At 40.1% G+C, this 16,658-nt stretch overlaps 1 protein-coding gene across 2 annotated transcripts in view; it reads left to right on the top strand.

The window, feature by feature from the left end:
- The first annotated feature begins 323 nt into the window (after nt 1-323).
- Nucleotides 324-16,658, top strand: part of LOC132378452 (collagen alpha-6(VI) chain-like) — a 116,304-nt gene continuing 99,969 nt past the window's right edge. The window contains exons 1-4 of one of the 2 annotated variants that reach the window (XM_059945377.1): nt 324-508; nt 2,791-2,885; nt 12,557-13,171; nt 14,114-14,746. In XM_059945377.1, coding sequence (XP_059801360.1) covers nt 426-508; nt 2,791-2,885; nt 12,557-13,171; nt 14,114-14,746 — 1,426 coding nt within the window. In that variant the 5' untranslated portion in view covers nt 324-425. Of the gene's footprint in view, nt 509-611; nt 680-2,790; nt 2,886-12,556; nt 13,172-14,113; nt 14,747-16,658 lie in introns of those variants that run through there. The other variant, XM_059945378.1, reaches the window with a different exon arrangement.

The raw sequence follows: 16,658 nt of genomic DNA, 5'->3' as shown, positions 1-16,658 counted from the left end.
GACCTTCCATCTACCAACCATGGATTGAGCAAATGCATATGCATCCCTATTACCTCCACATTCCCTATACTGAATAGTTCAATAGTTTAATTTAATATCAGAGAATGTAAACGATATACCGCCTGAAATTCTTGCTCTCCACAGACATCCTCAAAACAAGAAAACCCACAATGAATGAATCATAAGAATCCGAAGTCCCCGTCCCCTCCCAAGCACAAGAAGCAGCAAGCAGTATTACCCCCCCCCCCCACTTATTCTAGCGTAAAGCATCAGCATTCCCATTACCTGCCATGCAAGCAACAGCAAAGCCCCCAAGGTTCACAGATCAGAACTGTCTGTGTGAAGTTCTCTCAAATATTTGAGTCACGGGTCAGGCAAATTCGTACTCTCTCAACCATTCCTTCCTCCGTGGACATTCCGTTCTGATGGGCCAAGGGAGCAGTTCGCAGCTGGACCTCGTCACTTCATTGAAAGTACTCGCGAACCGAACTTCCAAGACTCAGGCAAGGTCGAATAGAATTCGTTAATTGGATGGCCACCTCCTTACACTGGGAAATACCGAGAGGTATTCGGGCGAGGGGGAGGAGCTTGAGAGCACTTTATTAATGTGAGGCAATTGCTTCAAGGTTTAAAGAACCTGCTGCATGCAGTGGACGGCTCGACATCCCTTGGTGTGGCAGTGAGTAACCATGACATTTGAAATGCCCGTGCTCCGGGTTTCTGCAGAATAAAGTATGCCGTGATTGAAATGATATTGTACAGTGCAATCTTTATCAGCCGCCTGCGATTTCATTTATTTTATGCCAGTAACTGATTTAGTTAATGCTGTTGCGCCGGGCTTTATACTAGTCTTGACTAAAACTGATTAAACGTAAAATTAGCCAAAAGACTTAAAGTCGGAGATCCTTTTTCTACTGTAGTTTAAAGCTTTACCTAGAGGAAAATACGCGTCTTGTAAGTAATTAGGGCTTATGGCCAAATGTAGGTACTTATTTGGAACGAATACACCTGGCTTTGTAAAACCCTACAGCGATTCATGCTCCGGGTGTCACTTGCCAACGTAGGTCAAGGATGCGGATTCGTTCTTCCCCACGAAGGAGTTTATTGAATTGTAACACTCCTTTCAGTCCGTGCGCCTACGAAGGATACGAGTTGCAATTTACCGTAAATATACTCACCCAATCGCGGTCCTCACTGTGAATAATTCTCCTTTCGTTATCAACACAAGGTTACTTCTTATTAGCTGGCAGTTCACTGTCCTGTCTACGGAATGCAGCGGAAAGTACTCTCTTCCACGAGTGAGGTGTGGAGCACGCAGTTTAGTGCAAACAGTACAACGGACGGAAACTAAACTAGTACTTGGTGAAACTGCAAGAAATTGATTTTCATTTGCTCTTATTATACAGCCAGACTCAGACTGGCTTCACTCAGGCTCATACAAATACATTCTTACTGTTTTAGGCAATAGGTAACCTGAATACACATTTACCGAATCAAGATGAGAACAACGATCAAACGGGTTGTGTTGCAAAAAAATTATAACATCGACCAGAAATTACACATGTTAGCTACCGATAAAGGGGTCGCATTTTTCGCCGAATATAACTCGAAATCAATTCACGAAGTTCCCTTGAAAGGACACAGACAGGGGAATAACGGCAACATAATTAAAATATAATCTGAAAATGTATGCAGCTCGATTCTCGTCAAAGCATCTCAATGAAATTTACACCAGTGATTTTTTTTTTTGGCAGTGATATTGCACGGAGCACAACGGTTCTATCTCGGGGGGTATCTCGGAGTCCCGCAGCCTCTGGTCCCAATTGTGCGTTTCACTGAAGTCCTAAACATAATCAAAAGATAAACTGGTCAATCAGTTGTTTCTGGTATCACCGCTGAAGGAAAACTGGCCCGTCCTCTTTCCGTTAACCTACTGGGATAGTCAATTCCATTCGAATTAACTTCTGACTTACATGTTGGCGACGTTTCAAACTCCACCAGTTGATGATAAAGCATGTAAAAGCATGTAAAAACATACTTCCTTTGGTGTCCGCGCTCAAATTTGCTTAAGTCGTGGAATGAAGATTGAACACAGACCTTTTGGCTAAGAGGGAACTGCTGTGACTTGTTAGAAAAAATGGAAATCCAAAACGAAGCAACAAGTGTTGGAAAGCTAAAAGCACACAAAATGCTCAAGAGAGAAACGACTTGGGGTCTCAGGAGGAAGAACATTTGTTACAGCTGAGAACTTTTGGTTTTTAAAATGAAATACTCTTGTCATGGGATTGACTATGCTTTCAAATTGCCCTTATTTCCCCCAGTCATTCTGCCATCACACCTGTTCTGCCTTTCCTCTACAGATTCCAACTAGTTATTGCTTCCTGAATCAATGTCTGTTATTCATATAATTTTATATTTATGTCTTTAAAATCATGTTTGTTTCATTGCAGCACTGAAAGAACTCAAATTCTATTAAATGTATTGTTGTGTTGCTGTTAAAAATATTGCTGCGCTGATTACATTTCTTCCAGTCTAAACGTTGCCTGCAATGGTCGTCTCACCTTCTCTGCCTCTTTGTCTTTCTTTCCTTAAAGAGGCACCCATGACCATGATTTTATTGTTTTAGGAAATCTCTCCTTTTTAAATTCAATTTTAATTTTGTTTACTATGAGGCATTCTGGGATGATTCCGTTAAATGAACCCCATAAATATTTATTGTTTCTTTGATATTAAAGCTTTGTTCCTATGATAAAACTCAGTGGTAACTGTTTTGTAAAATGTCTTTTTCAGGAAAATGCCTTGGATTTCTTTCAGCATGAGGCATTTAGCTATTACAGCATTCCTTCTGATTGTGCAGGTATATGTCACCAACTCTCAGCAGAATGGTATGTATCTAATTGTATATGGTTTTTCAAAACAATTTGTAATTAATTTAAAAAATCCATAAGTAGCCATCACAGATGATTTTGTTACAGTCAGCATGCTTTATATTTCAGAGAGAAAAAAATTAGCCTTACTTATGGGATTAGAGATGTGACAGAGTCAACCTCTTGTTTCTGTTTGTTTCTCGAGGAATGCAAATTTTGAGTAACACCCATGTATCTGGAGCTGGTATTGTAAAACTCATTCAAATCTCATGAATTGTGTGTTGCAGTTAACTGTAAAGTGGTAAAGACTGAATCTCACACACACACACTTCTCTGAAGCTTTTTAAAATGCTTTCTATGTCATGAATGTTGGGTCAATTTATCACCACAGCTGCATCTCTCCCTTATGCCTGTACACTTTGTGTACTTTTGTCATTCAGTCTACTTATAAACACTGGATAACCTATACATTTCTCCTGTCTAGATGTGACTATGTATTAGCTCTTTCCTGTTGAATCTATTTATAACTTTAAGACATCAATCAATATATCCTCTCATTAGGAAAAATGTTACATTTAGACCTTTAATGGTTTTATAAGTAAAAGAAAACTAATGCAACTGGGCAAAGTTCTCACTTCAAAATCTTTAATTGGTTGTTATTTAAAAATTATTTATCTTATGAGTGGCAATAAATCATGGGGAAAGGGATCTGGACTTGACCCAGGAGAGAATACTGAGCTATATCCTTTAGTTTAAACTAACTAAATTCATTCTATAAATGAAGAAACTATTAAGAAACATTTCCAAGCCTAATGCAAGCATTAGATATGATGTAGCCTCAGGAAAATAAAGATGGCTTGAAAAAATTGCATCTTCTTAAAAAAAGAACAAAATAACAAATTCAAAACATCATTTAGGTCATTGTGATGCAGTTCTTATATTTGTTTCAACTTCCCTTCTCACATTGGGCTTTTAATTGGAAGGAATATTCTCAGTTTCCCTTGCTTTTCAGCTTTTTTCAGAACTGTTGTATATCCTTGTAGTCAATTAGATGCTTTTGTTATGTCTCTATGCTAAACACATGATGTTTTTCATTTATCTTGAGATAGAATTTAGGAAAGTTTTGCTCAAGATGGTGGCCAAACTAATAGAGAGGATTCTCAGGGACAGGATCTAGGAACAGAATTTAGAGACACAGTCTTATTAGGGATAGTCACATTGGCTTTGTGAGTGCAGGTCATGCCTCTCAAGATTCAGTTTTGAAGAAGTGACAAAACAAATTGGTGGAAGTAGAGTGGTGGTTGTGATGTTTATGAATTAAGTAAGGCATTTTACAAAGTTCTCCATGGTAGGCTCACTCAACAAGTCATGAATCATGGGATCCATGTAAACTTAGCTGCTTGTATTTAGAACTGGCTTGCCCACAGAGGTCCAAGGATAGTAACAGATGGAACTTATTCTGCCTTGAGGTCAGTGACTAATAGTGTTCCGCAGGGATGTGCTCTTGGACCACTCCTCTTTGTGAGTTTTGTAAATGACTTGGATGAGGAATTGGAAGGTTAGCTTAGTAAGTTTGCATTTGACACAAAAATTTGTGTGAATCGCGGATAATGTTAAAGGTCGTTGTAGGTTACATTGGGATAGAGAATGGATGCAGAGCTGGGCAGAGAGCTCTTAGCTGGGAGTTCAATCTCAAGAAGTGTGAAGTGATATACTTTGGAAGATTGAACATGAAGGCTAATAGTGAGATTCTTAATGGTATGGAAGAACAGAGGAATCTTGAGGTCCACGTCTATTGATCTCTCAATGTTTCAGGTGAGTTGATAAAGTGGTTAAGAAGGTATATGGTGTGTTGGCTTTCATTAGTTGGGGGATATATTGTAGTTTGAGAACCACAAGGTAATGTTGAAGTTCTTAAAAACTCTGCTCAGCTAATATTTAGAGTATTGTATTTAGTTTTGGTTGTCTAATTATAGGAAGTAGGTGGAAGCTTTAGAGAGGTTGCATAAGGGAATTACAAGGATGCTGCCTGGAATAAAGAACATGTCTTATCAGAAAAGGTTGAGCAAGCTAGAGACTTTCTCTTTGGACCAAAGGAGGATAAGAGGCAACTTGTTATAGGCATCTAAGTTTATGAAAGAGATAGTTAGAGTGGACAGTCAGCAGTTTTTTCACAGCATGGCAATGCTGAGTGGAGGAAAGTTTAGGGGAGATGTCAGAGGACTGTGTTTTACACAGAATTGCTGGAACTCACTTCCAGGGGTGATGATAGAGGCAGCTATATTAGGGACATTCAAAGATACTTAGACAGGCACATGGATGTAAGAAAAATGGAGTGTTATGGGTTGTGTAGGAGAGAAAGGTTAGATTGATTGTGAAGTACAGTTTTATAGGTTGGTGCAACATCATGGGCCTACAGGTCTATAGTGTGCTGCACTGTTCTATGTTCTAAATTTTAGGTTTACCACTGAACAGTGATATGGTAATAAAGTTGAAAATATGTATTTGAAGAAAGGTAGACTATGCCAGTGTCATAGTTGAACATTTAAGTTCTTTCTATAATTGCTTCAGTGTTTGAATGAACCATATTATAAACCACATGAATGAGTATGGAAAGAATTGAAAAATCAATTGGAAAGCCAATTGGGGAAATGGTAATTATACAAGGCAATTCAAAATCAGTGCAAATGCATTAGATCACAGAAGAGATCTCTTTCTAGTTTTCTCCATTGGAAAAATATACACCACAACCTTTTGATAGTTTTTTGTTGATCACTTATAGGATCTGGGCATAGTCCAGATTTAAATGCCATCTTTATTTATCTTTAAGATTTTGGTGTTGAGTTACTGGTATTGCTCCAGTCTATTTGGTGAAGGAATTCTCCTGAGGAGCTGAAAGAAACTCACCAGTGATGGTGAAGTACCAGTGATCTATTTACAAGTTAACATGGTGTGCGTCTTGGAGGATAACTTGCAGGTGGTGTTCCATGCATAAACCTACTACTCTCAATTTCCTAGTTGGTAGGTGTGGGTTTTAAAGATGCTTTTGAAGTAATAACTACACTTGAACTGCGCTTTGTAAATGCCTAATATTGTGGTAATGGAAGGAATGGATATTAGAAAGAGCACTTGATATTATAAGCAAATGATGTTGTTTTGTGCGAAATGATGTTGCGTCTCAGGAATGTAGTTGGGACTGTACTTGGCCAGTAGAGTTAAGAATGTTCCATCACAATTGTGCTTACAAGATGCTGGGAAGTCATAATATTAAACATCTGGCATTGGATGCTTAAATTCTAGCTTGTTTCTGGTGCTCCATATTTATTGGTTGCTCCAGTTAAGCTCATGCCTAATGCTTTCTCTAGAATATTGAAATTTGTGCTTTCAGCTATGGAAATATTGTTAAATATTTGAGTTGGAGACAATGGGGCATTTTTAATGGAGTGTGTAGTAGTTGGATTCATTTCTGTTGAAGGAAAAAGCCAAGGTGCTAGAATTGATGTGAATCATTGCCATTTCACTACCTCTGAGTGGACATATTTCCAGGATTTATGAAGATGCCATTAGGTGGCTGTAAAGTAAACTCAATGCCATCATTTGCAAACAATCATATTGCTCAATCTTACATGGAATGAAGGCCCAATTTTGAAGCACTTTAGGACAAATCTTCCTATGATGTTTCAGGGGTGAATTATTTCTAATTATCAGGGACTATCACAGTCAAAAGAGATACTAATACTCATTGACTTCAATTTTGCTTAGACTCTTTGATACCACATTTGTTAAGGAATATCATTTTGATCTAAAATTCAGCTCTTTAGCCAAATCTGAGATCTGGAGGAATTTATATTTCCTTAAAAAATGAAGTAGCCAATGTATCAATGCACCAACATTCTGAACAATTTTCCACTGTGGACGTGTAAACAGCAAGTCATGCTCAGATAACACACACAAAACAAATTGCTGAAGGAACTCAGCAGGCCAGGCAGCATCTATAGAGAAGAGTAAACAGTCGACGTTTTGGGCCAAGACCCTTCTGCAGGACTGAAGGGTTGACTGCTTACTCTTTTCCACAGGTGCTGCCTGGCCTGCTGAATTCTTCCAGCATTATGTTTGTGTGTGTGTGTGTTTCTTGGATTTCCAGCATCTGCAGATTTTCTCTGGTAAGTAATGCTCAGATTCTACATACATTATGCAATGACTAGCTTCAAACAGAAGGCTATCTCCTCTTGCTAAGCAAAGCATCATTGGCAGATCCTCTACAGCCGCATTCTGATGGAGCAGAAACTGAGATTTAAACTACCTTTATTTGAAACACGTGTACATTAAAACATGTAGTGAAATGTGGTGTTTGCACCAAATCATTTCAGCAAGGATTTTGCTGGGCAGCCCACAAGTGTTGCTAGAATTCTAGCTCCAAGATTGCATGCACACAACTCACTAACCCTAACTGCATATCTTTAGAAAGTAGGAGGAAACCAATGTGGTCACGGGGAGAATGTACGAATTTCTTACAGATAGCAGTGGGAATCGAACTCTGATCCTGCAGTAGATATTATAAAGCATTATGCTAACCACCATGCAGCTGTGCCTCCCTAGAAGAACTGGACCAGCTACAGAGTATGTAAGAGGTCAGAAGCTAGTATTCTGTGGCAAATGACCTACCTCCTCACTGAAGGAGGATGTAAGTCCGAAGTGTGATAGACAATTCCTTCTCTAGCCTTAAAGACTTTTGCTTATGTTTGTTTTGGGAATGTGGGCATTACCAGAAAGACGAACATTTATTTCCCAACCCAAAGAACCCCTGAGAAGCTTATGCTGAGTGCCTTTAACCACTGCAGTCCTACTGGTGATGACAATTCCACAAAACAACAGGGTCTCAGCCTGAAGTGTCGACTACTTTTTTCCATAGCTGCTGCCTTGCCTGCTGAGCTCCTCCAACATTTTGTGTGTGTTGCTTGGATTTTCCGCATCTGCAGATTTTCTCTTGTTTGTGGTACTTCCACAACTCTGTTGGACAGGGCGCTCCGGGACCCTGCTCAGTAATAGTGAAGGTTCAGCAATATATTTCCATATCAGGGCAGTGTGCAAACACATGGGGAAAATGCAGGTGGTAATATTCCTACTTATCCACTGCCCTTCGTTATCTTGAAGATGGAGGTCATGGGTTTGGAATGGCCCGTGTGAATAAATGCAGGTCATTTTACTGATGATGTGCACTCATCCAGTGAGCATTGATGTTGGAGGAGTTTATGGTGGTTGATGGTAGGCTGATTTGTCCTGGAGAGTGCAGGATCTTTTTTTTTTGAGAGCTGTCAGAAATGCACTCATCCAGCAGATGGAAGATGTTGCATCACACTACTCCCTAGTGTCACACTCTCAGTTTGAAGGCCTTAGGGGTCAGAACATAAGTCACTTGCTGCAGAACACCCAGCCTCAAGGTTGTTCTCAAAGCTATGATACTTATGTAGCTGGTGCATGAGGTTGTGGGTAATGGTGATGCTGATGGGGGGGGGGGTGCGGTTTGGCAGTGTTAATGCCTTTTCACATAGATGGATAGTTAACTTTGCTCTTAGATACAGTCATTATCTGTGTTTGCAATAGTGTGAATATTGCTTGTTGTATACCAGTCCATTCCTGGATGTTGTCTGGGTCTTGCTGCATTCAGGCAGCAGTGCTTCACATGTTGATGAACTGAACTTAATGTAATCGTCCAAGACATCCCACTTTTGACCTAATGATGAATGAAGGGTCAATGATGAAGAAGCTGGAAGTGGGCAATCACTCAAGGGTAATTGTCCAATAACCACAGCCATTTTCCTCTGTGCAAGTGGAGCATTTTCCCTTTGATGTCCGATGCCTTTTATGTCCCCCTCTGCCATTTTGTCAAGGGTTTTAACTCTAATTCCACCTTTAGAATTGAGAACTCTGGACTATGTTGGGAGGCCTAGTGGTCCTGGGAAATTCCTGAGCATTGGTAAGTCAGCTCTTGGCAGGTATGTGTTATGTAATAGTACTGTTGGTGACAGCTTCTATCACTTTACTCATGATTGAGAGGAGTTACCTGAATTGGATTTGTCCTGTAGTTTTGAGTCAGAACATACCTGGTTAATTTCCTCAAGTTATCAAATAGAGACACTTCACTCCTGATCTTTTCAATGACTTTAAGTTCACCGGCCCTGATGGTCTCATTTTTCACTATCGATGTCCAGCCCATATACTCTTCCGTCCCTCATCAGGAGGGTCTTAAAGTTCTCTGTTACTTTCTGGACAACAGACCCAACCCGTTCCACTCCCCCACCACTCTCCTCTGAACTGGCTGTCACCCTCAACAATTTCTCCTCTGGCTCCTCCCACCTTCAAACCAAAGGGATAGCCATGGGCTAACATGGGTTCCAGTTATGCCTACCTTTTCATCGGCTATGTGAAAGCTTTTTCACTGGAATTGTTCACAGCCTCTTCCTAAGTTACAAAGGTGGCTGCATTGGTGCTGCTTCCCGCTGAGTTCATTGATTTCATCAACTTTGCCTGCAACTTCCTCCCTGCTCTCAAATTTACTTGATCCATATTTGACACCATCTCCACTTTCTTGATCTCTCTGTCACCATCTCTGGAGACAGTCTATCTACTGATATCTATTATAAATCCAATGACATCTGGATTCTACCTCTTCCCACTCTGCACTTGCAAAGAATGCCATTCCCTTCTGTCAGTTCCTCTGTCTTCATGGCATCTGCTCTCAGGATGAGACATTTCATTGCAGAAATGTCCTCCTTTTTCAAACAAGGGCTTCCCTTCCTCCACCATCAATTCTGCCCTCGCCCTCAGCTCTTCCATTACGCACACACCTGCCTTCACCCCATCTTCCAGTTATCCTACCAGGGATAGGGTTCTTCTTTTCCTCACCTACAACCCCAATGGTCTCTACGTCCAGCACATAACTCTCCATAACTTATGCCATCTCCAATGGGATACCACCACCAAACACATCTTTCCCTTCCTCTCACTTTCTGCAGGGATTGCTCCCTAAGCGATTCCCTTGTCCACTTGTCCCTCTCCACTGATATCCCTCCTGGCACTTATCCTTGCAAGCAGAACAAGTGCCACACATGCACCTACACCTCCTCCTTCACTACCATTCAAAGCCCTACACAGTCCTTCCAGGTGAGGAGACACTTAATCTGTGAGTCTGTTGGGGTTCCTCTACTGTATCCAGTGCTCCTGGTGTTTCGTGCTATATATCGGAGAAACCCACTTTCATTCCACTCCCTCAAAAAGTGAGATCTCTTACTGGCCACCAATTTCATTGCTACTTCCCATTCCTATTCCAATATGTCAGCGATATCTACTGCTGTAATGAGATCATATTCAGATGATGGCATGAACATTGATTTCTTGAGCTTCTGGTACTTATGCCCACCCTTCTCCTTCATCATTCCCCATTCCGATTTCCCTCTCTCCTTATCTCCTTACCTGCTCATCACCTCTCTTCCCTTTCTTCTATGTCTTCTGTCCTCTCCTATCAGATCCCCCCTTCTCCAGCCCTTCTTCAGTTTCACCAGTCAAATTTCTAGTTACTTACTTCAACCTCTGACCTTTTCCTGGTTTTACCTATCATCTGCCACCTTGTGCTTCTTCCTCCCCTCCCTCATCCTTCTTATTTTGACTTTTCCCCTTCCTTTCCAGTCCTGATGAAGAGAGTCTTTGCCTGAAATGTCGACTGTTTACTCATTTCCATAGATGCTGCCTGACCTGCTGAACATTTTGTGTGTGTTGCTTTGGATTTCCAGCATCTGCAGATTTTCTCATGTTACTGAATATGCCAGTGTTGCAACCAGAATATATTAACAACAGGCACATCTACAAACTGCTCAGCTGGGAACTTGTATGGTCAGATAGAATTTGCATATCTAGTGCTCTCATTCCTGTTTTAATATCATACATTTACCTTACATTCTATTTATCTGAATTGTCCTGCAATATCCAACCCCCACCACCACCATTACTCCCATTTGTTCAGCCTGTGACTCTCACTTGACTTTATCTCTAAGGATCTGGGAACTAACTTCCTCCATCAAATAACCATCTACCAAGTTCTGATCTGCCCATCGCAATAATGCAATTACCCATCAATCAAACATGCCAACCCCATGCTGATAACCTGTCTGTCGGCCAGCCCACTCTTCCATTATTTCCAGTGGCTGATTTTCACTCCAATCACCCCTACTAGGCTCCCACTCCAGTGAGCAGTGATTACTGCCCCAATGTTCGATTTCTGGTTGTTAAATCTGATCAATGCATCCAACCCTTTCACCCTTGTAGACTCTGCCATGCTACCACTCATTCCAAACTGTATAGCTCTTCCTTTCCGGATACCCTTTGAGTTCCACACTATATTAGCACCCAGCCCAACTGCTACATTTCCTGGATTTGTGCAAAATCAGGCATATTGAAATAGGATGCAGCATTACCAAAGTCAATGATCCATTCAACTGGATTCTCCCTGGCAATGCATTGTGGAAGAAGGAAATAGGGAGGGTATTAACATTTTGGTTAGCCATGGTAAAGCTAACTGCTGTCCAATGCTCACCCATGCTAACTATATCTATGTTTGGAAAAAAACAGCTGAAACTCCATCATGAGAGGTTTCTGTACCAACCACCCTTTAGAGTGAAATTTGCTTTCTGTTTAGTCCAACCTGTGTAGGTCCACTTGACTAAATCACGGTATCATTCTGCAGTAAGGCTTTGTCAGGGAGGAAAAGAATCATGTGATAAATCATCATCGAATTCAATTTTGGACATAATGGACTGAATCATGCTAATTTTGTCTTAGCAGTGTACTTCATCCCAGTCTGTCCCTTTGCTCATTCAAAACTCTGCTGATCTAAGCTTTATTGACCTCCCCAATCTCAGAGCTAGGCAGGGAGGCAATGTTAGGCAGGGATGCTTTATAATCTATTCAAAGAGGTTTATGTATTCTAAGAAAAAAATATAGATTTAATAACAAATTGATATGTTAACAATGATTAATAAAATTAGTTTGATTTTTTAGCGTTATTGTACTTTATCTGAAAGTTAAGCAGTTGCCTTTCCTTAAAGCATCAAACAAATGCAGTCACTTTTCCTCTGACTGAAGAAAGTAAGTGAGATGAGCATCTGCCTTCCATCACTGTAATGGGTTTAATGGTGATTGCAGTGGTGGAGCTGAAATGAGATGTGTCAAAATCTGTCCATCAGCACATCTTTCCATTGAAAGGTTATCATCAACATTATTCAGCCAAATGTACTTTTCAGCAAAAAAATGTTAAAAACTTTTCTTTTCTCTATTAGTTTGAAAAGTTTCTTTGAACTCTCATTTTAAAAGTTGGTTGTGCCTTACTCAGATAACACCATTTAGTAATAATATTGATAGCCTGTAAACAATTATCAGTTTTCTACAACACAGTCAAAATCCTGGAGGAACTCAGCTGGGCAGGCAGCATCTATGGAAAAGAATAGATGAAATTTCGGGCTGAGACCCTTTGGCACGACTCGGCCCGAAACATCGACTGTACTCTTCCTAGACGCTGCCTGGCCTGCTGAGTTCCTCCAGTATTTTGTGTGATTTCCAGCATCTGCAGATTTTCTCTTGCTTGTGAACAATTTTCTACATAAACTTATTGTGTATCTCTTATTTCAAATTGACAGCCAAGGATCGATACTATTCTGATATTGTATTCCTCGTGGATGGATCTCGAAATGTGGGACAAGCCAGATTTCAATCTATCAAGAACTTTATTTTAAGGATTGTTGATCGGCTAAACATTAGACACAATAGATACAGGGTTGGACTTGTTCAGTACAGTGGAGACGCACGAACTGAGTTCTTACTGAATACATTTCAGACAAAAGAAGAGATGACAAAGTACTTACGGACTAAATACACCTTCAAGGGTGGAGCAGTAGCAAGGATAGGACGCGGCATAGACTTTATGAACCAAAACCTCTTTGTCAATTCTGCTGGGAGCCGAAAAGATAAAGGTGTTCCTCAGATTGCCATAATTATTGCTGCTTCATCATCATATGATAAAGTTGAATCAGCTGCAAAGGCATTGAAAACCAATGGCGTGATGGCTGTTTCCTTTGGTATAGGAACGGCATCTGAAAGAGATCTAAACAAAATGGCCTTTATTCAAGCATACCCATTTGTAATCAAAGCTGTTGGCTTTGATAGTCTTCAGCCAATTGCTAATGAGATGGCCACTGCAATCGAAACAATAACACAAAAACACTTTCTGCTAGAAGAGCTTGAAAAACCAGCAGGTAATGACTGTTTATTCTTTCAGACATACATTTTTCTTGAAGATATTGGGACCCAAGCGCTTCTACTGAGACTCATCATTAAGAGTACTGCAATCCGAGGAGAAAAAGATCAAGTTAAATTGTCTCTTATTATAAAATAAATCATCTGGAATGTTCCCATTATTACTTTTGAATTTTTATTTTAATTTCAATGAACAATTGCTTCAACCATTAATATTTGCGAAAAACTCAACTATCAGCTAAACCTCAGCCATTTAATTAGGTAGACTTTTAATGATGTGTTAATTTTAACTTTTTTTCCCATTGGTGGTCCCTGTTACCTAAATTGGGGTCAAGCACACAGCAAAACTGAGTAATGTGTTTAAAATCTTTGGGTACTGGGCAGTTTGAGATACCAGTGCTTCAATAGTTAACACTGAGAGAAGATATATGACTTCGACAGATGTTTAAACTACACCCCGGTATACCCTTGCTTCTGAGTTGCCCAAATAATTTAAAACTATTTTCATGAAATGTCCTTGATAATTAGAAACATTAAAAGTTATGCAAAAATTATCAAAATAAATTATCTTATTAAAATAAAAGAATTAAAAATTCTAAAAGATTTGAAAAAAGCTACACTTTAAGTAATATATTTAACTTTCATTATAAATTAAAATATTCTGATATCAGAGTCTTACTTTAAGTCATGCCAGAACATGGGCAACAACCTTCAACATGTTATCATTTTGAACAAATATTTCTTTGGGTCTCCCACACCAACATCAGACAGGTCAATTTTACCTTCTGATATTTGTGGGCACCTTGAGCAGAAGCTAAAGGTTGTCCCTTAATGTCCCATATAGCACACACTCTCAGTGTTCTTTTATTTATTAAATAAACATCTAGTCTTTTGGCAAATGCCACTAGATGAACTTACAATGTTTTCTTCTTTATTTTCAGTGTGCCAAACTGCTTCAGTTGCTGATATTGTTTTCCTTCTGGAGGAATCGTTCAGAACTGAAGCACCAGACTTCCAGCTCATCCTCGATTTTCTGCAGAATTTCATCTCAGCACTTGATATTGGCTCAGAGAAAGTGAGGGTCGGTTTGATTCGGTATGGAGCAGGTCCGACACCAGAGTTTTTCTTTACTTCATACCAGAACAAGGATGACATTTTAAAACATGTCAATGCGATTACATTTACACATTTTAGGGATGGAAAAATAAATGCAGGAGCTGCGCTGAACTATGTGAGAAGAAGTTACTTTGAGCCATTGGCTGCTGGCAGCAGGCAAAAGCAAGGAATTCCTCAGGTTGCATTTATGATCACACATGGAAACTTTGATGATGATGTAAAAAAGCCAGCTGCTGCCCTTCGACGTATTGGTGTTGTTGTATACACCTTAGGAATGCCAAACACCCGAAGCAGTGAGCTTACAAACATTGCCTCATATCCTCCAGAAAACTTTGTTTTAAGTCTACAAAGTTTTAGAGATTTAGAAAATATCGAAAGAATTATCCAAAAGAAAATCTGTGTTGGGATCGTCCATTTCACATCAGTAAAATCAGAACAAACAGATCAAGTACAGCAAAGTGAGTAGTATGTATGCCACTGAATTTTATTTGTGTGGGAATTACATGGAGGGATAACTTGAGTTCCCCAAGTTGTTCAGAACTATTTTCATGAGAGCCAATATGTTAATTTCTTGGGGGAAGTGGGGTAAATATGAACATGAATAAGAAATTGGCTTAAGGTCAGATAAGAATTACTAGTTTATTTAGCATAAGGTCCATATCCCTCCACTCTCTGCATATTCATTTACCTATCTAAGAACATCTTAAACACTCTATTGTCTTCATCACTACCCCAATAGTGTATTCCAGATGCTCACCATTCTATGTGTAAAGAAAAGATGTCCTGCACATCTTGTTCTAATGTGCCCCCTCTCATACTAAATGCATGCTCTCTATTGTCAGATATTTTGACTCTGAGAAATGATACTGACTGTCCACTCAAACTATGCCCCTCATAATGTGACAAACTTCTACCCGATCTCCCCTCAGCCTCTGCTTCTCTGGTGGAAACAGCTCAAGTTTATCCACCCTCTCCTTTTAGCACATATTTGTCCATTAATCCAGGCAGCAGCCTGGTAAGCCTCTTCTGTACCTTCTCCAAAGCATCTACATCCTTCCTATAGTGGGGTGACCAGAATTGAATGCAATACTCCAGACGTGACCTATAAAAAATGTTTTATAAAGATTTAACATAGCTCCCTGACTCCTGAACTCAGTGCCACAACTAATAAAGGTGAGTATCCCGTGTGCCTTCTTTGCTACTCCATTCACCTATGCAATCACTTTCAGAGAGCCTTGGACTTGCATCCCAAGATCCCTCCATACATCAGTTCCATTAAGGGGCCTGCCATTAACAGTGTACTGGCGCTTTACATTTGATCTCACAAAGTGCAAAACCTCATACTTGCTTGTAATTAGCTCCATCTGCTATTTCTCCAATGATATCTGCAGCTGATCTAAACCCTACCATATCCCTTGGCAATCATCTGTGAACTTAATAACCCACCCATCCATATTTTCACATAGGCCACTTCACAAACAGTGCAAATCCCCGTGGAACACCACTAGTTACAGACCTCCAGCTAGAATAAGTCACATCAACCATTCTGATTTCTATGAATCCTATTGGCCAATTCACTGTGGATCCCATATGTCTTAATTTGATGAGCCTCCCATGAGGGATTTTGTCAAATGCTTTATTAAAACCCAAGAAGACAACATCAACAGTTCTATCTCCATCAATCACCATTGTCACATCTTTGAAAAGTACAACCAAGTTAGAAAGACATAATTTGCCCCACTCAAAGACAAGATGACTATTCCAAAATGGGCCATGGTTTTCAAATGCTGATATATCCTATCCCTAAGAATCCTCTGCATTAGTGAAACTCACCCATCTAGAGTTTCCAGTATTATCCTTTTTTCCCTTTCTTGAACACCAGAACAACTTTAGCTACTCATCAGTCCTCTAGGACATTTCTTGTGGCTAGCAAGAGCACAAAGATGTTGTTTGAAGCCCAGCAATCTCACCTCTTGCCTCTCTCAAACTGCTTTGTATTCTGTCAGGCACTGGGGACTTATCCACCTTAGCGTTCTTTAACAGACCCAAAACTACCTCTCTCTTAGTCTCTGCTAAAGTTACTGAGGATCTCATGGATCATTTGGAAAACAGACAGGTTGATTGACAAGAGTTTCAGTGAGGCAGCGACCCCTAAGTTGCTGGATATAGGCGAGGGAATGGGAATAGGCAGTTAGTGCAGGGTACTTATATGGCCAATCCCCTCAATAACAAGTATATCAATGTGGATACAGTTGTGGGGGATGACCTATGAAAGGAAAGCCACAGCAGTCAGGTCTCTGGCACTGAAGGGAGGTCAGGAGAAGAGGTGTATAGAGGTATTAGAGCATTCACTTGTTAGGGACAGACAGG

This window comes from Hypanus sabinus, chromosome 20 (assembly GCF_030144855.1).
Source record: "Hypanus sabinus isolate sHypSab1 chromosome 20, sHypSab1.hap1, whole genome shotgun sequence".
In the NCBI taxonomy this organism is placed as follows: domain Eukaryota; kingdom Metazoa; phylum Chordata; class Chondrichthyes; order Myliobatiformes; family Dasyatidae; genus Hypanus; species Hypanus sabinus.
This window is presented reverse-complemented; position numbering and strand designations above follow the sequence as displayed.